This window comes from Ambystoma mexicanum, chromosome 6p, assembly GCF_040938575.1.
Source record: "Ambystoma mexicanum isolate Mex_15411 chromosome 6p, UKY_AmexF1_1, whole genome shotgun sequence".
Taxonomy (NCBI): Eukaryota; Metazoa; Chordata; class Amphibia; order Caudata; family Ambystomatidae; genus Ambystoma; species Ambystoma mexicanum.
In genome coordinates, this window is record NC_090935.1 from 402300170 (window position 1) to 402323761 (window position 23592).

At 45.6% G+C, this 23592-nt stretch overlaps 1 protein-coding gene across 1 annotated transcript in view; it reads left to right on the plus strand.

Annotated features, from left to right (window-relative positions):
- Positions 1–1146: 1146 nt before the first annotated feature.
- The window catches only part of C7 (complement C7), a 582400-nt gene continuing 559954 nt past the window's right edge, over positions 1147–23592 (plus strand). The window contains exon 1 of the mRNA XM_069627198.1: positions 1147–1328. Coding sequence (XP_069483299.1) covers positions 1323–1328 — 6 coding nt within the window. The 5' untranslated portion in view covers positions 1147–1322. The remainder of the gene's footprint in view (positions 1329–23592) is intronic.

Genomic DNA, 23592 nt, shown 5'->3' on the forward strand with positions numbered 1-23592 from the left:
CTTGTTACACTCACAGGGATGGACAGTCTCTCTGTGAGACTCACAGGCACAGACAGGGTTCATCAGCAACTGCAGTTGACCCGGAGGTAAATGGTAAGACTTGAATGCTGCATAAACGTTTCTCAGACAAAAAGCGGGCATTTATCCTTCATGTTATTGGATCCTCTGTACATCCATTATAACCAGTATGTCTACGTCAATGTTGGTGCTCTCCCTGCACGGGCATGGCCAGTAAACGGGTGGTAGGATCTGGTGCAGCATACTATTCTCGTGTTGCTGAAAACGATAGTAAGGAGGAGTCCGCGCCCTTCCACGCATGCGCTCATTGATCTCATGTGTCATGTATTTCTGCATTCTCTTTTGGAATGGTACGGTCCTACTGTTTCACCCTGTAACAATGGATGTGTCGGGGTTAGACCCGCTTGTTGGACATCGCTTAGTGACCAGGGCAACCTGGGCTTCTAGGTATGTTTTACACCAGTGATAAAGCCCTGCTGGATTGTACAGAAATCTCAGGAATTGCAGAGGCCTCGGAAACAGGCTCTGTGCCTCAGCTACAAGTGGAGCATGCTAATCAGCCAGCAGAGGCCAACAGCTCATACAATAATAGTCACATGCATTTTCATAGTTCAGCTTGTATGTTTTTTTAGCTGGTCTCTTTCTTAAAAGAGGTGACACAAATTCATTACCAAACTTGGAAAAACATGAACTGAAAAAGTAAAAACGATTGGCTTTGCCAGTGCTGGTTTCTAGATGCTGCCAGTATCGCGTCATGATGATACATGTCTGGGACATCTACTCACACACCCGCCGATAACGCATCATATTATTTTGGACGGTAACAAAGACTGCATTATGGGACTAGGGACAAAGCCGCCAAACCACAGTGTTTTAGCGGAAGAAAATATCCAGAGACACTCGTTTACATGTTGAGTCTGGCAGAAAGTCAGCTGTTTCTTCACAGCTCTTTTAAAAAAAAAACGGGGTCGTTTTACTGCCTTCGACCCCAACAGCTGGAGGAAAGTGTCCTTCAAGCTGTGTGGGACCTCTAATCATTTTGCTTACTTTTCGCTTCGGGGTGGGGGAGGTTGAACAACTGTAACTGTGAGTCTTAAGTGGTGGGCGGAGCGAGTTTGAAAGGAAAACAAAATATGAAGCCATTTGGCAGAAGGAGGAGGAAGGAATGTGCGAGATGCGAGGGTGCCAGATGGTGTGAGAGGGGAGGGGCAGAGTGAGTGGACCAGGACCAGCGGAGTCCGGCGAGAGCGGTCTGTACCCTGGGCTTTGAGCACAGCAGAGCAGCTCTTCCTTGTCTCCTCAGCATGAAGGTAAGGCGGCCCTGCCCCTGACCGCTCACATTCATCCACCACAGAGATGCTCTCCAGTGTCAGCACGTGCGCATGAGGCGCCGCTCTCTACTTGGAAAGGCGCAGCCCGCGAAATGTTTTCTTTTCAAGTGAAAAACGTTTCCTTTACGGATGACTTTAGGCCAAAAAGGCTCGACACATGGTTGGGTAATGGTCGTGGCTTGGGCTTGTGAGTACGCCGTCCAGACCCTGCCACCTATGCTGCAGTCTTATGCCTTTCTTCACGAGCTTCAACGGTCTGAAAGACAGATTGGCTCTCTACAGGCTCGGACTGGCCTATAAGGCAATACGGCAATACCCCCCAAAAAAGCAAAATGCTAGTGTGGCCCAGTTTGTTGGGTCAAAGTGGGTCACTTTGTGACCCATATGGGCCAGTTTGATAAGTTATTTCACCATGCGGCTAGTCATTTTGACCATTGTTACGGAATGACCGTTTTTTAAAATGCCCAATTTGCATCACATTTTACCAAAGTCCTCCTCCTTGGGTACTACTCAGCCGGTTACAAAAGAAATTGTCATTTGCAACGGTCGGTCACTTTTTCATTGGTGCCCGAGTCGGACCCTGCCTCAGAAAGGTGGAGAGCTGAAGCAAAGTGTGATACATCAGTTCATAAATGAAGCGTGCAATTGCTATGATAAAAGTCCGGGGCATGGTGCTGTCTGTTGGGCAATGATCTTGCATTTGTACCCTATGATCGTGTGTCTGGCTGGTGAATATGTCTGGTTTCATGTAAGTGAGTTGTGTATGTTTCAAATGTCTGTCTAGTGATGGTTTTGGAAAAAACCGTGTTTAAGGCTGGACAGACTTTCGCAAAAGTGCCTTGCAAATATCAATATTCTGTTTGGCACACATATCTCAGGTCAATTTTGGGAATGCATTCAGCTCCCCCACCCCCAAAGGATTCTGTGTCATTCCATCTCCATGTTTATTTATCAGAGATTTTACTGACGATTTCTGGCTGAAAAAAACTCATTGGAAATGTGTTTTTTAATCTGCGGGTTTCCCCAACCCCTTTCTCAGTTTCTTACCTCCTATTCTCAACACACCCCTAACCCTTATATCCCTTTACCGCCCCACCCCATATTTTTTATGCAGTTTATCGGCCAAAAATCGGCGGAAAAAAGAAACCTGGTGATGAATGAACGTCGAATCCCCCAAAGTCTCCTAAAATCACCCTAGTCATTCCTCGCACCTTACTGCCTCCATGGCATCCCGCCTCCTCAGGCACCCAATGTTTATACTGCAATATGAAAACGTGGTTTTTTTAATTGTGTTTTGGCTTTAATTAAAACCTTTGCCAAATAATACATTTTTCTTACAAATTCATTCACCTAGATAATCATGAGTAAACTATAATAAAAGATGTTCATGTAGAATCATCGTACGTACATAATAGGAGAAAATCAAAGGTTATCAGTAAAATTGCACATGCCATCAAAAAGATCATTATTCTTATGATTTGTTTTGAGTTGCTCGAATGGATCGCTACATGATTGGGCTCTGAGCACCCACAGATGATTTTTATGTTGCATTAGAATTTCAGTTTGGATCAAACTTTTTTTCCATTCTTTCATGATGTCAAGTTTAGTCTTTCCAAGAATGTTATCGTCGCCAAATTCAGCGATATGTGTTCAGCATTGACTGTGGTAATCCACATTTAGCATTGATCTAATATGCGATACTCATTATTTCATTTATTTATTTATTTATTAACATTTTTAAAGTGCACAGCAGCCCAAAGGCATCGTGGCGCTGTTACAAGAAAGTCCGTTACATGCAACAGAAAAAAATCATCATAACTGGTTACAGTGGAGCAAAGAGCTGTTACATGCATGAATAATGAATTGCAGGTACATTAACAATCATTTATGCATACTTAGTTACAATTGTCAGTATCAGGGGAATACAGTTGGACATCGGTGGGTCAGTTGAACAGGGTGGTTTTGAGGCCTTTGCGGAATGCGGCAAGGGAGGTTTCAGCTCGAAGGGCGTTGGGCAAGGCAGTCCAAAGTTTGGGGGATAAATAGGGGAAGCCTATACCTCCTGCTTTGGCCCTTTTGATTGAGGGTATGCATAGTTGGTTGGTGTGATGTGTCCTCCTGGGGCGTGTGGAGGTGGTTAATGGTTTCAAAAAGGTAGGAGGAGGCGGTGAGGCTAATGCATTTGTGGGTTAAGGTAAGCGTTTTAAACGTTATTCTTTCCTTAACCAGAAGCCAGTGGGCATCTCTCCTGGGTTGGGTAATGTGATCTCTCTTGGGGATGTTGAGGGCCGCTCTGAGCGCATTATTTTGTACTGTCTGAAGCTGGTTTAGGTTTTTGCAGAGGTGCCTGCTAGGAGAGCATTACAATAGTCTAGCTTGGCACCAATAGTGGCTCTAGCGATGGTAAGGCAGTTTTGGTTAATTAGGAATGGCTTGACGATGTTTATGAGTTTGGTGGTGTGGGCAGAGGCAATGGCACAAACCTATTTGTCCATAGATAATGTGGCGTCTAGATAAACGCCTAAGGTCTTTACAGATGGGGAGACTGGGATGGTAGTATTTTCAATGATGAAGTTATCGTATTTGGGGTTGAGTTTGTTCAGAGTTTCTTTTTGGGCCTATGATGATGATCTCGGTTTTGTCTCCATTGAGAAATAAACTGTTGGTGGCCATCCAGGCCTGGATGGTAGAGTAGATCTGGAGAAGGGCTGCCGAGTCATGGTCGTAGGAGCCTGTGAGTGGGAGGAGGACTTGAGTGTTGTCGGCATAGTTTGTGTAAACTATGCCGAAGGAGTCAAGTTTGTCAAAAAGGGGCTTGGTGAACAGGTTGTAGAGTGTAGGGGCAGTGCAAGAACCCTGTGGCACACCGCAGTGGATGGTGGTGGGAGCAGCGTTTCATTGCTCTGCCTTCTAAGAAGGAGGTGATCCAGGAAGTGGCATGGTTAGAAAAGTGTGCCGCGCTATTGAGGTGGGAGGTGAGGTTATTGTGATCTACGAGGTCGAATGCGGCTGATAGGTCCAGTAGTAGTAAGAGGGCTGGTTTTTCCAGTGTCCATTATTTTGGTGATTTGGTTCAGAAGGGCAGTTTCCATGCCATAGTCTTTGCAAAATCCTGATTGCCTTTTACCTAGGATGGAGTGGGTTTCAAGAAAGTGCTGGATTTGGTTGTGGGCGGCCTTGTCAAGGATTTTAAGGAGGAAAGGGACGGTAGTTGCTGGCGGATGATGGGTCTAGGGATGGTTTCTTAAGAAGGGGACGGACCCAGGCTTCTTTGAGGCTGGTCGGGACGATGCCTGAGGAGAATGATGCATTAATGAAAGCTGTGATAAGTGGAGCCAGGCAGTCAGCGCTATCTTTAATGATGTTAGGTGGGAATATCACCTTTACATGTGGAGGGTTTAATGTGTTGTATGAGCGCAGTTACTTTGGTTTCAGCGACATCTCTGAATGTGAAGAGGGGAGGGGGAGGCATCTGTTTAGTGGTGGGTGGTGTGTCCGACAGGTCTTATTTGGGTAAGAGAGTGCGTTGGGTTAGTATTTTATCTTGGAGGAGTGAGATTTTATTTAGAAGTGCTTCTTGTATACTGTTGCACCAGGCTTGCTCTTTGGTTATCTCATCGGGGCTAGCAGGTGGGGAGGTGAGATCTTTGAAGATGGAGAATAGTTCCCTGGACTTGGAGTTGGCCTTGGAGATAAGAGAGTTAATGTTATTTGATTTGGCAGTGAATATCGTTTTTTTGTATACTAATGAGGTTCTTTTAAAATCATCTCTGGTAGCCTCACAGGGGTTGTATTGCCAATTGGAAAGGGCAGTCCGTTTGTTGGCACGGAGGGCCTGTAAGTCCTCATTGAACCATTGATTTTTTCTCTTTTTTTGCTTCGATAGGGGCAATGGTGTTAATGGCTTTTGTGAGGGTTCGAGAGTAGATGTCAGCCAGGACCTTTGGGTCATTGGAAAATGGGGGTTTAAGTTCCTTGATGTCTAGGAGGGGACGTAAATTGTCTGCCGTAAGTTTTTTGGAGCTTCTGACCATGCCAGGGGGCACATAAGAGAGTGTTTTGGTGGTGGATTTGGTGGGGATGAAGAGTTGTATGCAGTTGTGATCTGTCCATGGATAGGCAAGGTTGGATGTTATGGTGGAGGAGAAGTTGTGGTCTGCCACCCGGTCAAGGGTGCAGCCTTTGGAGTGGGTCGGGTCAGTGACGTTTTGTGTGAAGCCTAGATTTTTGAGGTCTTTGGCGAGGGCTGATGCAGCTTTGTCTTTAGGGTCGGTGAGACCTAGGTTGAGGTCGCCGAGTAGGAGGGATTTGGTTGAGTTTTTCAATTTGTTGCTTAATGTGTGGAGGAGGTGCCCATGGAATTTGGGGGGTATTCCAGGTGGTCTGTATGTAATGTGTTTATTTAAGGTGTCATTGGCTGATGTGGGGAGTTTGACTGAGAGGAGGTTGGTGTTACCTTCCCAGGTGTGATTGCACAGTCTGATGGGGAGTTTGTTTCTGTGTATGAAGGCAACACCCCCTCCTATGGCATGCTTTCTAACCTGGCAAAGGATGGAATAGCCTTGAGGGAGGGTAAGCGTGATAGCTGGGATCGGAGGCCTCATTGAGGCAGGTTTCTGTGATGGCCAATAGGTCTATGTCGGATGTGATGATGAGGTTGTTGATTTCGAGAGCATGAGCTGAGATGGATCGGGCGTTGATAAGTGCACATTTGAGTGCATCAGTGGTTTTAGTCTTATTAGGAGAGGATAAGAGGGTGTGGGTAGTGGTGTGGCCTAATGTGGATGTGGGTTTGGTTGTGCCTTTGTGGATCATGAGCACAGGTTTAGGGGGCCGCAGTGGTGGTGTGACTGGGCATTGAGGTGAGGTTAGGGATGTGGTTGCTGAGTTACACAGAGCGTGTTTAGTAGGAGCGGAGTAGGCAGCTTTGGTGCAGTGGCCTAGTGAGAGGTTTCTATAGTGGATTGATTTAGGGAAGCTGGGAATGGACAAAGGGTAATTGCATGTTCTTAGTCTTAAATTCCTGATTTCTGTGTGAGTCGTGTGGGCTCGAGTGAGTGAGAGGTTATGGGAAGAGGTTCCTGGGAAGATTGATTCCGTAGCGTACCTTGGGGTGTTACGTGCCAGGGTTATTTCCATAAGTCGAGTCTGAAACATTTTTGGCGAGATCCTTACTTTTCCAAGGTGTTCTTGCGTGTAGCGTGATCTGTGGTGATGGCAGTGTGCAGGGTGGCACCCTGTCGGTTGCAGAGCGTAGGTGGCACGGCATCAACACAGCCCGTCGCGGACAGGCGCAGACAGGAAGTTACCCTTATGGTGGCCGGCCCTTGGGGGTGTGCCGGCTCTCACCTTCCTTCCGGTGGCGAGCTGCTGCAAATAAGGATCGGTTTAGCCTATTATATCGGTGTAGGCTGTGAGTGTTGCTTGGCAACAAGATGCTAGGTGCGGGCTGCCATTTTGGGACGGTTCCTCATGGCTGCTCGGTGCACCCCAGCTCATATGGGGGAGAAACTACAAAATGTTCACGTAGTATGCACAGGGTGCAGGGCAGGCGTGCTTACCGCCGCGGGTTGCAGGAGATCTGTAAGCAGAAGACGCGTGGCTGTTTTTTCATATAGCCAACGCAGGATCAGGTACTGGATCAGGGAGAGGGCTCCTGCCCCTCCGAAGTTGCAGCGTGGAATGAGGACTGTGATTGATAAATGTGGTGGAGTTGGTGGGATTCTTAGAAATGTGGGATGTCAGTGAGAGGGGTGGTGTGAGGGGTGTGGTCAACATGGTTGTGGTTGAGTGTGAGAGAGTTGGTAGTGTGACAGCTAGTGTAATGAGTTGTAGGGAAGAGGTGGGATGAGAGGTGTGTTTTGGCATGTTGGTCTGCAGAGCGCTTTGCGTGGAGTGGTTGGATACATTGGCTTGAGTGGGAGTATGCAGCCGTGGGGTGGTGGGCGGCGGTGGGTTGGCACAGTGGTCATATCAAGGGTAGTGGCTGGGATAGAAGCACTAGTTAATAGGGTGGCAGGAAGCGTTTGGAGCAACATTCAGTTTAATTAGCAGGCTAGTTCAGTGGTGGTATGCAACAATCAATATACAGACATTTGGCAAGGTGCAACAGTCAGTTATTGGGCTAAATTAGTGGCTGGAGGCAACAATCTGGATTCAGGCTACTATGGTAGCTAGATGCAATAAACAATTAATAGGCAGTAGTACAGAGGCTAAATGCAGCTATCAATTAATGGGCAGTACAGGGCTAGATGCAACAATCAATTAGTATGCAGTAGTACAGACGCTAAATGCAGCTATCAATCAATGGGCAGTACAGAGGCTAGATGCAGCAGACAACAGTCTGACGTTGTGAGGTTGTGTACCTCACAGGGCAGGATGGTGCAATGCATTGTGTTAGAGATGCGGCAGAGATAGGACTGCAAATTGCACACAGTGTTCAGTGTTAGAAGCAAACAGTGATAGAAGTACTGGGTGGGGATAAGGTATAAGAGAGCAGGCGTGTTTTGTCTACTATTCCTGGGAAGATTGATTCTGTAGCGAACCTTGGGGTATTACGTGCCAGGGTTATTACCATAAGTGGAGTATGACATGTTTTTGACGAGATCCTTACTTTTCCAAGGTGTTCTGGCGCATAGCGTGGTCTGTTGTGATGGCAGTGTGCAGGGTGGCACCCTGTGGGTTGCAGAGCGTAGGTGGCACGGCATCAGCACGGCCCGTCGCGGACAGGTGCAGACATTTAGTTACCCTTATGGTGGCCGGCCCTTGGGGGTGCGCCAACTCTCACCTTCCGGTGGCGAGCTGCTGAAAATAAGGATCGGTGTAGCCTATCCCAGGCTGTGAGTGTTGCTTGGCAACAAGATGCTAGGTGCGGGCTGCCATTTTGGGACGGTTCCTCATGGCTGCTCGGTGCACCCCAGCTGATATGGGAGAGAAACTACAATATGTGCACGTAGTATGCACAGGGTGCGGGGCAGGCGTGCTTACCGCCGCGGTTGCAGGAGATTTGTAAGCAGAAGTCGCGTGGCTGTTTTTTCATATAGCCAATGCAGGATCAGGTACTGGATCAGGGAGAGGGCTCCTGCCCCTCCGAAGTTGCAGCGTGGAATGAGGACTGTGATTGAAAAATGTATAGTACTAGTCCTTGCGGAAATTTATTAGATTGCTACATCGCGCTAGCAAATCTTCTAGTGTCTCAATATGGCTTTCAGAATTGCAGAATCTACATTTTGCATTGCTCTCCCTATCCTTATCTCGAGCAGCAAGAACTGCTCTAGTTGGCCATAAATTGAATCGTAATCTCAATATCTGAGCCTGGTATTGTTTATCAAGACATTTCTGTAGATATTTTGAAATTTGGACAATACTTTTTAAGGGGAAGTTTGTATATTTGCACATTTTATACGCTCTGCATTTTGTCATCGTGGTAGACCAGTCATGATAGCAGAGCTTTTCCTTTGCTCAGTCAGGATTGGTTGTTAGAGTGATGTTATCAATGTCTGCTTTTTCCATGATCAGTCTACAATGATTCCTCCAGGAGTCAAGATATTTGCAGGTGTTATTATTCATGGACAGCGTGATGGCTGGAATCAGCGTATTTTCAAACGATTCTTGCATTAGGCATTTTCTATATAAGTATAGAGTATTCCACCACACTATTGCTTTGAGTGGTATAATGGTGATAGGGAAGCTGTTTGGCACCTGCAGCAATGATTCCCAAAACATGCCTTCTATGTAATCCCAAATGGGTTGGTTTTGAGCGACCTTAGATTGCGCTCCATAAGTTATGGTCGGCATGATTTTTTGCTTGTAATATATCAGCACTAGCGTATACGAGAATTTTCCATTTTTGCAATGAATGGTCTTTGCTTGTGAGCTTAGAGATTGTGTTTTGTGTTTTATTTCTAGTTTATATGGCATATCCACTTTGTTATTATTGATGTTGATTCCTATGTATTGAGTGACGGTTAGTGGGTCTGAGTCTATCGACCACTTAAATTCGGACAATTTATGGCACCCTTCCTTCACTGCAATTTCAAGATGTTCATTTTCTTGGTGTTTATTACCAGTTTATTTTCAATTGCATACTTTTGGAATGCTTGAAGTTGCCTTTGAAGGCCAATTGGGGTTTGGTCCGCCAGCACCAGGTCATCCGCCTAGCGAGGAGCCAGGCTATTGGATAAGAGCTCAATTTGGGCTGAAAGGATCTTCAATTTCTTAGATGAAAAGTGAAGCCATTGATGTAAAAATTAAACAATGTTGATGCAAGTATACATCCTTGTTTTAAGCCCCGATATGTCTTGTTGGGACATGACAAGTGACCTTTCTGATTGAGCTTAACTCTGATAGACATGTTGGTATAGAATTGGTGTATTAAGTTTAGAATGTAATTCGGGCAGCCTGAGTTTATTAGTTTTTCCCATAATAATGTGAGTAATATGGAGTCAAACGCTTGTTTGAAGTCAACAAAGGCTAAATAGAGCGGTTGTTTTGTATTGGTTGCTTGTTCTTTTAGTGCTGATATTACTAATAAGTTGGTGGCAGTGCCTGGGGGCGTGGCTACGAGAGCCATGTAGGAGGACGCGTTTCAGCGGAGCTCCCGAGATCCTGAACAGATCCGGACAAATTAGTGCGGTGTGACTGCTTATTGAACACCGACGATACGCATGCCGGCGTGTGAAAGTGCTACCAATGCACTGTGAACTTTTGGAGGACATAGTAGCTACGGCGGCGAAGATTGGAGAAGAAAAGTCGAGAGACGTTGAGGACAAAGGGCGACTCAAAATGGCCGACATAGGCCCGAGACGGAATAGAAAAGAGTAGCGGGAAGACTTGATGAGGCCAGCGTGCAGTGCGCCCACTCATCATTCGAAAGACCTGCACATCCCCAAAACCATGTCAAGTAAGGCAGTGCGACCCAAGGCGAAACAGCCCACGCTGGACGACTTCACCAAGACGTCTCCGGGCCCGGACGCCACCAAGAATAAAGATGCATCGGCCGTGGGTGGCGCGACGCCTTCGAGCTCTAATCAAGAAATCCTGGCGGCGATTGCGGACCTGAGAGCAGCCTGGGAGTCGAAATTAGAACTGGCTGTCTCCAAATTAAAAACGGCATTGGACCTCAAAGTTGGGGAGGTCCAGGAGGACGTCAATCTGCTGAGACAGGACGTTAGGGTTCTGGCAGAGCGCACAGAGTCCCTGGAAAAAGAAGTTGGCCCGAATACGGCGGACTGCGCCACCCACAAGGCAAAACTGCACGCCCTAATCCAAAGGGTGGGCAACTTGGAAAGTAGAGCGGAGGAGGCGGAAGGACGAGCCCGTTGCAACAATATCCGCATTGTGGGCCTACCGGAGGGGACGGAGGGCCGCGACCCTACTGACTTTGTTGAGACCATGTTACTGCAGGAGATACCCGGAGGGGCCTTATCCCAAGGCTTCGCAGTGGAAAGAGCGCATAGAGCCTTAACGAGGAGGCCGCCTCCCGGAAACCCGCCTAGACCCATGATTGCCAAAATTCTTCACTACCGCGATCGGGAAAAAATATTGGAACATTTTCGAAAGGGAGGCGCGATTAAGAGAGGAGCAGCAAACATCACGGCGTATCCGGATTACACTCTAGCTGTGCAGCGGAGCCGCATGAACTTTGGGACTGTGAAACGGAGGCTGAGGGAGGCAGGTTATAAATATATGTTGCTTTATCCTGCAAAACTGAAGGTTATACAGGCGCATAAAACTTTATTTTTCGAGACCCCAGAGGACGCCATGGAGTGGCTCGACACACAGGGATGCCCCCAGGAATCGGCGGACCGGCCCAAGAAGGACTCGGAGGAGCTGCGGAAGGTGTAAAATGGCATCGCAAGATGGCGCAACTCATGGACTTTGAGACTTGATTATAGTCGGTTCGGAACCTTCGGTATGGAAGGTCAGTTGGTTGTACTGTTTGTCGCAAACACTGGGATTATTACCGAACGGGAGCCCCATGGAGCGATACTCTTTCCCCACAATAGCTTAGGTTAGGTGGCCATTAGGGCGACCTCACCCTACTGGGCTCCGTGCACTGATCGGTGATTGCGGAACTAGATGTGGGGGTGCCTGAGCTCTGTTGTTGAAGCTGGGCAACAGTTGGGGTGTGTGGTGTTGGGGGGAGGGCGGGTGAGGGGGGGGGAGGGAGTTGGGGTTTGGTTGTGTGTGTAGTTAGTTGGGGAATGAGCTTATTCGCGGAGTGGCTGCAGTGGGACGCCTTCTGTGTCATGCGAACTGCTGGAGGTTCCTGCAAATGGGGTGGGAAGACACATAATTGCCATGGGAGACCTTAAGATTGCCACCTGGAACATCCGCGGACTCAATAGTTATCTGAAAAGAAATAAAGTCATGTTGTATCTTAAACGACAGAAGATCGACATTGCCCTGCTACAAGAAACGCACCTGACCCAACATAAACTAGACCTTGTAAAGAAAAAATGGGATGGCACGGTGGTGGGCTCCCCGTACTCGGCCTATGCCAGGGGTGTGCTGATCTGGGTGGCCCTGCATGTCCCACTCAGAATTGTACGAGAGGAGGTAGACACGGAGGGTAGGCTGGTAATACTAAGGGCACTGATTGAGAACAGAGGACTGAGTATTATTAATACATATGCCCCCAACCAGAATACTGCTATATACTTCAGGACTTTATGTACATGCCTGGGCCCGTGTGCAGAGGAACCGATTATCTGGGGGGGGGGACTTCAACTGTGTTCTTGACCCCAAGATAGATAGGTCCGATAGTAAAGTGGACAGGCCCACCCCGGCGGCTAGGGCTTTACGGGTACTATTAGACGATTTTGGACTAGAAGATGTCTGGAGATTGAAACACCCCACCGCCTTGCAGTACTCTCATTATTCGGCCCCTCAACAGTTGCATACGAGACTAGACTATTTCTTTGCCACGCCAGAAGTGGCGATAGCAACTACTCAGATTGAATACAGAGCGAGGGTCCTGTCGGACCATTCGCCCTTGGTGATGGCTTGGCAATATGGCCGTCCCAGAGGGCGGATACCAACATGGCGCCTTCGGGCAGAGGTGCTTAGAGACCCGGTCTTTAGGGAGGATATTAGAGAGGCAATTATACGGTACTTTGAGGAGAACGCGGGCAGTGTAGATTCGGCTAGTACACTCTGGGAGGCCTTCAAGGTGGTATTGAGGGGCGACGCTATTTCCAAATCAAAGGGCCTGCAAGGGGGGGTTCTAGCTGAGCTAGAGAAAGTGGAGAAAGAATTGGAGCGTGAATGTACCAGAGCGGGGGGGGGGACACAGACCTAGTACTTGAATTACAGCAACAATGTTTGGAGCTCTGGGAACGGCTTTGTTGCCTCAACTACAAGAAATACGTGGAGAGGCAGCATGCAGGCGGTGACAAAACTGGTCGCCTACTGGCATGGCTTTACAAGAGGGAAACCCCTAGGGCCCCAATCATGATGATAGAAAGGGAAAATGGGGAGGAGGTTCACACTCAGGAAGAGGTTAACGCTGCTTTCTTAGACTATTATAAAGCGCTGTATGAGGACAAAGGGGAAGACAATCTGGATAAGATCAGGGACACACTGGAAGATATGGAATTGCCTAGAATTAGTGCAGAGGAAAGGGAGGAGTTAGATGGTCCCATTACGCTAGATGAACTGGAAGAGGTGGTGAAACGGCTGCCTACTTGCAAGACCCCGGGCACTGATGGGCTCCCGAGTGAGTTCTATAAAACATATAGCGCAGAGATACTCCCCCCTATGCTGGAGATGTATAACGAATCATTTGAGGAAGGCCGACTGCCGGACACGCTCAGAGAGGCGCTGATCGTGCCGCTTCCCAAGCCTAACAAGCCGAGACAACACTGTGGGTCGTACAGACCGCTGTCGATGTTGAACCAAGACAGTAAGATCCTGACAGCGGTCCTGGCAGACAGGCTACGCAAGGTCATCGGCAGACTGATACACTCGGATCAGACAGGTTATGTTCCTGGCAGGAATATAACCCATAATCATAGGCGGCTTCACCGGGTGATCGAAGAAGGGAACAGAAGGGATGAGGAAATGGCAGTGATTTCCTTAGACGCAGTCAAGGCATTTGATTCGGTGAGGTGGCCGTGGCTGTTCGCGGTCCTGGGGGAATACGGGTTCGGGCCAGGCTATATCAGATGGGCGAGGCTGCTGTATAGCCAGCCAACGGCTAGGGTGCGCACGGGATCGGTGATATCCGATAAGTGGCGCCTTAGTAGGGGTACTAGACAGGGATGTCCTTGGTCCCCGATGTTATACATATTGGCCCTGGAACCCTTAGCGGTATATCTCAGACAGCAATATGACCTGGTGGGCATCGAGATGGGAGGAGAGAGCCACTTGATATCCCTATATGCCGATGACTTGCTGCTGTACCTAAAATATCCGGAGGAGAACCTCCAGTATGTTTTGGAGGTCATGCAGAAGAATGCCGAATTGTCCGGCATAGCGGTTAATCCCGGCAAGTCGAGCATGTTCCCCCTAGGGTATTATGCGAGGGTCCCCACGGAACGCTTACTGGTATTGCCCGTGCCTTGGGCAACCGTGTCCTTCCGATACCTCGGAATAGACATATATCATACTGTGGTAAATGAACATCTGCACAATAATGCAGTTGCTGTGGATAAAATCCGTGCGGCCAGGCGATTTTGGGAGAAGCTGCCGCTGGCAATGATGGGGTGGGGGGCGCTGCTTAAAATGGTTGTCCTGCCTAGACTGTTGCATTTCTTCAACAACATACCATACTTAATACCTAGGAGGTTCTTTACCAAACTCGATAGTATGTGTAGGGACTTCCTATGGCACGGCACTAGCAACCGAGTGGCACTGTGGAAGCTGCAAAACTTTCATGATAAAGGAGGGATCAAATTACCGCATTTTGAGGCCTATTATGTAGCGAGCCAATTGCAATATGTTACACAGTGGCTCTCTGATGAGGAATCTCCCGAGTCTAGGTTGGTTGGGACAGATTGCGCCCCGTTTTATTTGAAGGAGATCATCTGGGTCCCTAGACAGGACTTAAATGTTCGCCCTGGCATGCTGTTACTTGGGTGGAGAATGTGGCGCAGAGCATGTCGGCTACTGGAAAGCCTGGACCCGTGTTCGCCACAGGTGCCACTGGTCGCCTTGACTGCAGGGGATAGCCAACTTAGGAAAATGATCAGAATATACTGGGAATCGGTTGGGTTGGCCACGTTAGGAGATATATGGCAAGATGGGGCCATCAAGGATTTTGCAGACCTAAAAGATGAGACTGGGTTACATGGGGGCCAATACGTTACATATCTCAGGTTGGTACAGATTATCCGAAAATCTTGGCCTGAGACGGTGTTAGCGGAGGATCCGGACGCCCTGATTGACACGATATATGATATATCAGAGGGCGGACACGAGATTTCCAGATTGTATGAGGTGGTGATGTCCCGGGTGGGAAAGGACCTGATGGATTTGAGACTAGAATGGGAAACGGAGGTGGGGACTCAGATGACTGATGGGATGTGGGAACGGGCTATGGGATATCATAAAAAAGTGTCCAGAAATGCTAGATTACAGCAAATCCAACTATATATCACGCACAGAGCGTACATGACCCCCAAAAGGATAGCTAAGTTTGCGAACACAGGCAGACAAGCATGTCCGAAATGTAACGAGGAGGACGCGGACATGACGCATATGTTCTGGTCCTGCCCAGTAATCGAAGTCTTCTGGGGAGAAGTGTCACAGAAGTTAGCAGACAAAGGGGTCCCGATAAGCATTGACACGGCCTGGGCTTGCCTCCTAGGGGGGTTCCCCAGACCGAAGAACACCAGACATCTGGGGAAACTGAGAGACCTAGCGTATATACTCGCTAAGAGGAGGATAGCCATGAACTGGAAGCAATGCTACAAACCCAGGATAGAGATGTGGTGGAGGGATCTGCAAAAATGGGCGGAAGCTGAAACCATGGTTTGGCAAGAAGCATGCAGTAAATGCGGGGAGGAGGATGTGGGCAACCTAGTAGCCTGGAGGTTGTTAGTTACTGGTCTGTTTGGGGTGCAGGGGGAACCTACTGCCTCGGAGGAGGATGACACCCGGCCACTCCAGGTCGATACAGAACTACCCTGTTGATAAGCTCTTGGGGGGGACGGGGGGAGTGCAGTGTTGTGTTTTTTTAATTGTCAATTGTCCTATTGTACATAATGCCACAAGTTTGTTTTGTACTGTTTTCATTTAAAATAAAATAAAATATATTTAAAAAAAAAAAAAGTTGGTGGCAGTGCCTACTCCACTGATTAAGCCTGATTGATGGAGGGTCCAGCATCTTGGCCGTCTTTAACCATTTTTGCATGTCTCTAAGCAATAGTCTGGCATATATTTTACCTGGAGAATCCAATAAAGCCAATGCCCTATAATTAGTGGGATATTTCCTATATTATTTTTAAAAATAGGAATGTGGATTGATTGTTGCCAAGATGACGGGATGATTCCAGTGCATGCAATCGTTTGATATATGGTGTTTAAGATGTTTGCCCAATGCTCTGAATGGGCTTTTAATGTTGCATTAGAAAGCCCATCAGGCCCTGGTGCGTGTGAGGAGCTAAGTGTTTTAATTTTAAGCATGAAATTTCAATCAATTTTCGAGTGCTTTTATGTTGGTCCGTGGTATCTCTGTGTTGGTCAGACTATCAGGGTCCGCAAAGAGCTTCGAAAAGTGATCTACCCATATTCTTTCACTTATTGCATTCAATAAGAGAGATGAAGTCCCATTACTATTGGCTGCTTTCAATAAATGTCACACTTGATTTTTTTAAACCCTTTATTTTTGGATCACAGGCATACAGATACCACAAAGAAAAACAGTGCAGAATAATTAAGTTATCGTTACTGCACAGCCTCTCTCTCATTATGATATTGTTCAAAGATGGTCAAAGTCTCTTAGCCTTTGAATGTTCTCATTTTTCATTTTTCAGTTCCTTCACCCATTTCCCACCTCTCCCCTCCCCATACCCACCCCTCTCCCTGCTTTAACCATAACTTCAAAAATACAGAGATCGACATGTGTGAGGTCCATGGTTAGGGTTTGATTTGTGTTTGTTCCCTCTTTCTGTTGGTGGAACTTATATGACGTGTGTTCCTGAGAAGACGGGCTTTGAAGTATTGGGCCTCTTTCGCGCACCCACTTGTGGAATGAAGTCCAGACCGTCAAGAATTTTAGGTATTTTCCGGCACTGAGAGCGCATATTTTCTCCATGGCCATCACTCCCCAGACCTTAACCCACAACCATGCTGTTACGGGGCCCTCTTCGTTTTTCCAGTTCTGCGCTAAGGTAATTCTTGCCGCTGATAGCAGGTGAGTGATGAGAGTGGCTGTCGCCCCTGACATTGCATATTTGCCGTCTATAGGGACACCTAGCAGGACGGTTTTTGGGGACCTCGGGAGTTCGACTCCAGAGATGTCTTTTATGTGGCCCAGTATTTCCTTCCAGTAGGCCACTGCTTTAGGGCATGTCCACCACATGTGAATTAAGTCTCAACTCTCTGCACAATTTCTCCAGCAGTTTGGCAAATACGTCTTAGTGATCTTGTGAAAGCGGTACGGGGGCATGTACCACCTGAGGCACAGTTTATAGGCAGATTCTTTAATCATGATGCTAAAGGACACACTTGATTTTAAGGATATGGTTTTGAGCATATTCTCATTACCTTCTTGTCGTTGTTTTAAGAGTTTCTTATATGCAGTTCGAATTTTAGAAGATTTTGTAGCGCATGCTACCATTTTTTTTAAAAAATCTCTCCTCATATTTGCTTTTAGCAGCCTGATTTAAGGGTCATAGAAGTGTCTATGGACGATTTCATCACAAAGACCCTTTTGTTTCTTTTTAAGAAACATCGCCAAAAAGTGATTTTATAGGGAATCTCTGATTTGTGGGTTCCCATTTGCACATGATGTGGGATGAGTTGACATTTTGGCTGGCAGTTGTTTCAGTTTAATGTTGGTGCATTTTATTCTGTTTCTCCCATTGGCCAACGATAAATCGTTTTCCATTCCCAGCTTCCCTAAATCAATCCACTATAGAATCGTTTTTGTAATATTGTTTTGTGGGGCTTGCTATTTTCTCCCTTGTTGTTTCAAGCAGATTATGGTCACTTTCATTTGAGGCTATGACAGTGAAACTCCTTATGTGATTTATGTCCTGCGTCGAGATGAAAACATAATCTATTATGGCGGCTGAATCGTTTCTGCTCCAGGTGGGTTTAGGGGGAAGAGTCCCTTAGGATGGTGCCATTAGAAATAGTGAAGTTTTGTTCCACCATTAGATTCATCCATCTGAGGCTTTTTCATGAGTGTTGTTTATTATTGAGCGGATGCATCTTATATTTAAATCCCCTACAATTAGGATGGTATAATGATTCTGCTCGCTATCAATGGTATCCAACATCAGAGTTACATATTTGAGAGGAAGTCACCAACAGTTATGATGGCAGAATTCCAGTATAAATGTATTATAGCAGTATGGGTGGATAATTGGATGTCTATTCTCTGAGAATTCTAATTTGAACAATTGGATGCAAGGGTGAGGCGTTAGCCAAGCCGTTAATTTGCCACCAGCATCTATTCGAAGGGCAGCTAGAAGACCTGCGATGGGTCTTCCTTTGGCTTGTTTAATGGCTGGTACCCAGCATGTTTTCTAATTGGTTAAGACAGGTTGCGAGGAGATCCAGGTTTCTTGAAGAATAATGATGTTGTATTTATATAATGGGTGTTTCACGGTTATTTTCAGCAGGTGTTTAAAACCCCTGGGATTCCAAACTGCCATCTTAAAGGAGCTGTATTTGGCTCTAATTATTTACTCTATGGTTGGTGTCTCTTATTGCTTTTTTGAGTCAAGTCCATTTCGTTATGTATGTAGTTGATTTAATGGATTCACAAAAAACATCTTGTTTTAGATTTCCTCTCGTTCCCTTGCAATATATGAGTAATTCATGTCCTCTCTATTGTTTATCCCCATATTCTTTATGCCCTTGCGCAAGTCTTTCATAGCTGTTTTTAACAGTTATATATGATTTTTTGATCGTTATATCAAAGACTTCTATCATTTGCGATGGAATTTTTAACGTTGCTCTGTCCATTTTTTGCGAATTGCTAATGTAGATCACTTCAATATTTCTTGTTTGTATTAAATTTAGTTTGGGTATTGACTGGAAGCTGGTTAGAAAAGTAGTCCTGTTCGGGAAAGGATCTTTCCTGTGTCTGTCGATCATAGTTATGACAAGGTTATCTGATCAATCTAGATTATCATGGTTAATTAAAAAAATTGTTCAATTTTACCCTTCCGATCATCATCATCCCTATCTGATGCATTTTTGCTAAGGGTTAGTGCTCTGCTTTCACTTTTCTTTCTCCTGTATGCATAGCTTTGGTGCTTGTACAATTGCGTGTTCTCTTCTGCTCTAAGGTTAGAAAATGTTTGGTTTGGAACAGTCAGCCACGTCGTAGTTATCCCAGAGGGTTGACATTCGTCATTTGGATTGTCTTTCTCTGACACAATTAACAATGGTGGATTCTTCCTCACACATTTGATGTATGGTAGTAATTGAGTACCTAAAGAGATTCATGAACTCTTCGTCTATTTGATAATTTTGATTTATAGCCGGCCCCTCTGGTACCCTATTGTTGTTTAATCTATTTGGATTATTATTTATATCATGAGCTAGAATTTCTGAGCTGGTATTGTCCTGCATGGGATTCTCGTTAAGTGATGGCATGGTCAGGGCACTAATACATTTTTTAGTTCTTGAGGTATTTTATTTTTTTATGATTCCCTGATTTTTTGTTTTCTTTTCTTGAGCATTTGTTTGATGTTTAGCCAATTTTTTAAAACGTTTTTGTCGGTTAAATACTTCAAAAACAGATTCTTGTACTTGTTTAACTTCATCAATGGCAATTATTATGTAAATTTGTGGGATTTTGGCAAACTCTGGACTAGTGAGGCACTAGTAGGATTCGATAATCCAGTAGTAGTTGAAAGACAGCTTACACAAGTAATGAAATAGTCAAGCTTTTTTGGTGATTGTCAACCATGAAGTTGTTTTATTTGTTGGTTTAGTCTGCACCAATGAGAAACATCTTTGGATGTAGAGATGATATTTATAACATGATGTTACGTTTACACAGCCGACGCGCGTTTCAACCTGAGTCTTTTTCAAGGCTGTGATTTTAGTGATTTGGTGTGATAGTGATTTGGTATACCCAGTGAAGTGACATACATGGCCAAAAAGTATTGAGGATATTCAATTCACATCCATTATGCATACATTAATAGGAAGTTACAAAAAATAAAACAAAACAAGTTTATGATTTATGTGAAAACACATAGTGACACCCAGGTGAGGTGATTTACCATGTTGGGTGATGGTAAGTGAGGGTGACAGGAACATATTTGAAAGAACAGAGCAAAAAAATGTAGTTGATAAATTAAAAAATGCCAATTGCAAAATGATTTACAGGAGGAGAAGAAGCAATGTACCAAGGGAGAAGAACAGAAGAACACAGGTTATGGTTAGATGGGATGGCTAGAGAGAATTCCAATTTAGGCTGTAAGAGGAAGGGTTCTTTGGCCTTACCCAATTGAGTTAAGGGTGAGCTTCCAGGTGGAGTGAGCTGGTCCTCCCAATTTGGGTGCCAGTGGGCTGGTTAGCCGTTCTGAAAGAGAGTTGAATGAACAGGGTTGACGTATAGGAATTTAGAGGGTTTAAGGATAGACATGGTAGTGGTGTGGCGTGTTAGCGTGTTTAGGTGGTACCTGATGATTAGATTGCTAGTTTGCCGTGACTTGTTTGGTGTGGTTAGTGGGTATGGACAGTGCCTGATTCCAGATTTATTTAGAATGCGGTGACTGGACCGATGCAGTAGTGTGCATCCTCTGAGGCAGGTGATTAAGCATGCAGCTTGTGCAGCCGGTCCGCCAGAGGGGCGTATTTGAGTGCAGTTGGCAGAGCGTGGCTGCCTGAGGATAGTCAGGCCATATTCGGTGCACTCGTTCTGGTTACTGGTGCCTCGTTAGTGAAGAGGGAGCCGAGTTTAAAGTCAGGCAGTGACCCCGGTTGGGGTGCCTGGTGATACTATATTTGAAGTGCTTGTTGTTTATGAGTGCGTTCTAAAGTTGGTTGCATTAGTTGGCAAAAAACTAAGAGGCAGAAAAGGGTTTGGGACTCAGTTGTCTGAATCAACCCTGATGGTTGGGGTGGTGGGGAAATGGGATGACCCTGGGTAGGTTTAAGCAAAGCATGGAAAGAAACGGCCAACAAAGGACATGTCGTTGGCTGAAGGGTGGCCAATATTAGCCCATTGCTGTGTTAGAGAAGAAGCAGTAAAAATGAACAAGTAGTTCAAGGTAATGGGGTGGGTGGGTTACCAGACACTACGATGGTGTAGTGTGAAGTTTAGTGGCCTGGATAAGAGATCCAATCAACAGTTCACTGTAGGATGTTTTGAAATGTGGATCATGCAGAATTCTACATTTCTATGTGTACATTTTTATAAGAAAACATGAAAATCATGGTCACTGTTCAATCCAAAGGTGACAGCTCGAAATTTGCATATCAGCTTCGCTTCTCTCTGATGTAGTTGGAGTTCTCTGTCTCCACCTTTTGTGTTGATTGGTATTTTATCCAGACCCATGAAGGTGATATCTTCCTTATTGTCCCACTGGTGTTTTTCTTGCCAGTGTAATGCCAGCGGATATCTGGTGTCTTGAGAGTGCAGGGAGTTCAGATGTTCCCTGATCCTTGTTCTGAGCTCTCTTTTTGTGCTTCCAATATACTTGCGATTACAGACACAGTTGATAGCATAAACCACAAATTTTGACTTACAATTAATATATTGCCCAATTTTATGCGTGTCGGTGGTGTTAAAAGTCACAGTCTTGGTTGTGGTGGCAAATTTACCCATGGAGCAGGTTCCACATTTGTAGAAACCTACTGGTTTGTGGCTGGTGAGCCAATTAGTGTCAGTTTTTGGGATTGGTGCCAAGAATAATGGACTAAGAATGTTCTTGAGTGTTCTGGCCTTGGTATAAGTAAGCGTAGGTTTGTCTGGGATCCATCCCTTAATGTCTTCATCAATTGTTAGGATATGCCAGTGTCTTTTGAGGATTTTTTGTACTTGATGGCTATCACTACAGAATTGAGTGATGTATCTTATTTGGCTGTCCTTTGTTGTCTCATTGCTGGTGTGTACTTTAGGGGTAAGGAGTGTGCTACATTCTCTGTTGTTAGCCATGGTTAGAGCTGCTTGAATTGATTGTTCCGGATATCCTCTCTCATGGAAACGTTTGCTGAGTGTTGTACATTCCTTTCCAAATGCTGGCAGTTTCTTTTGGCTCAGAGAAATTCCCCCTTGGGGATGTTATTGATTACAGATATTTTGTGGCAGCTTGAAGCAAGTAGGACTGAGTTGACTTCTGTTGGTTTTCTGTAAGTCGAGGTTGTGAGCCTTTGACCCGCTGATGTGATAGTAATGTCAAGAAAATCAATGTTTTCCTTGCTTGAAAATCTTGTTAATTCAATGCCAAAGTTGTTTTGATTCAAGTAGAGTTTGAATGACTCCAATTCTTCTTTTGTTCCACGCCAGATCATCAGGATATCATCAATATATCGTATCCAAGTGTGGATCAGTTTGTTAAAATCCTGGTTAGTGAAGGCATGTACTTGCTCGTAGTGGTGCATGAAAAGGTTAGCCATGGAGGGTACATATGTGGCCCCCATGGCTATGCCTTTTGTTTGCTTGTAGTACTGTTGGTCAAATAAGAAGATGGTATTAGTTAGTGAAAATTCCAAGAGTTCTTTAGTGAGTTCCAGATGTGACCAGAATGAAGCTGATGACTTAGTGAAGGCAAAATCAATGGCTTTGAGGGCTAGTCCATGGTCTATGGACAAGTACAGGTCTTTGACATCGAGGGTTACAAGAGTGTACTCATCGTTCCATACAATTTCTTGTAGGATCAGCAAGGTGTGCATAGTGTCTCATAAAAAAGTAGGTATCTTGGGTACCTCAGGTGCCAAGACATTGTTAATGTATTTTATTGAGAGGTTCAGTGATCTAACCAATCCCGCTCAAAATAGGTCGTCCTTCCGGGAAAGGGTCAAATTTCTTGTGGATCTTGGGCAGGAAGTATATAGTAGGCATTCTGGGGTGCGAGGACTGTAGATATTTCATTTCATCGTCTGACAAGAGTCCACGTTTGTGCCATTTGGCAAGCATGTTGCTTGCTTCCATTATGATTTCATTTGTTGGATTCTTATTAATGGTGTCATAGCAACCTGGGGTGTTTAGGTGGGTAATGGCCATTCTGACGTAGTCAGCTCTGTCCATTATGACCACGTTGCCGCCCTTATCTGCTTCCTTGATTACAATTTGATGGTTGTCCTGTAATTTTTTGAGTGCAAGGCGTTCCTTACTAGTGATGTTGTCTGCTCTCCTCAAGGGATTTGATCTCAGACGATCCTCTAATGTTTGGAGGTCTCTTGTGACTGCCTGGCTGAAGATGTCTATAGCATTGTCCCCTTGTAAGTTGGGGGTAAATTTGGATTTCTGCTTCATTTCTGGTATTTTTAAGTTGCTTTCCTCGATGTTCAGATCTAGCATGGTTTGTGACATGGTCTGCCTTTCTTTGTCTGGTGATTGGTCCAGATTTGTCAAAAGAAGGGTATATTCGAGGTGTTCCATGTCTAAAGTGTTCAGGGGTACTGCTACCGTTTTAGTTTGTTTCCACTTGACTTGCTTAGAGAAAAAATTCTTCAGCTTGAGTTTCCTGATGTATTTGAATAGATCAATTTGAGCGTCTACAAATTTGGTGTGTTTGGCTGGTGCAAAGGAAAGACCTTTGTTCAGAATTTCTGAATAATGTTCAGAGAGGATATACTTGGAGAGGTTTGTCACTAGATATGTTACCTTGGTGCTTGTTGCTCTTGTTGTGTTTTGGATCTTGTTAGTCTGATAGCGCTTTCTTGTTCTTCTTGGGCGTTTCTTGGTCCCCGCTCTCTCTCCTCTCTTGGTTCTAATGTTGGTGGTATGTTGCCCCAGATAGGCCCTAAAAAATGAACTTGTTTGTTGTTTTTTTGTTGTTGTTGTTGTTGCTGTTTTTGTTGTGGTGCTCTGGTACCTTTCCTGTACCGCTGGATCTCGTCAATAAAGTTGTAGCCAATGCTTCTATTCTGATCGTGCTGTCTGGAC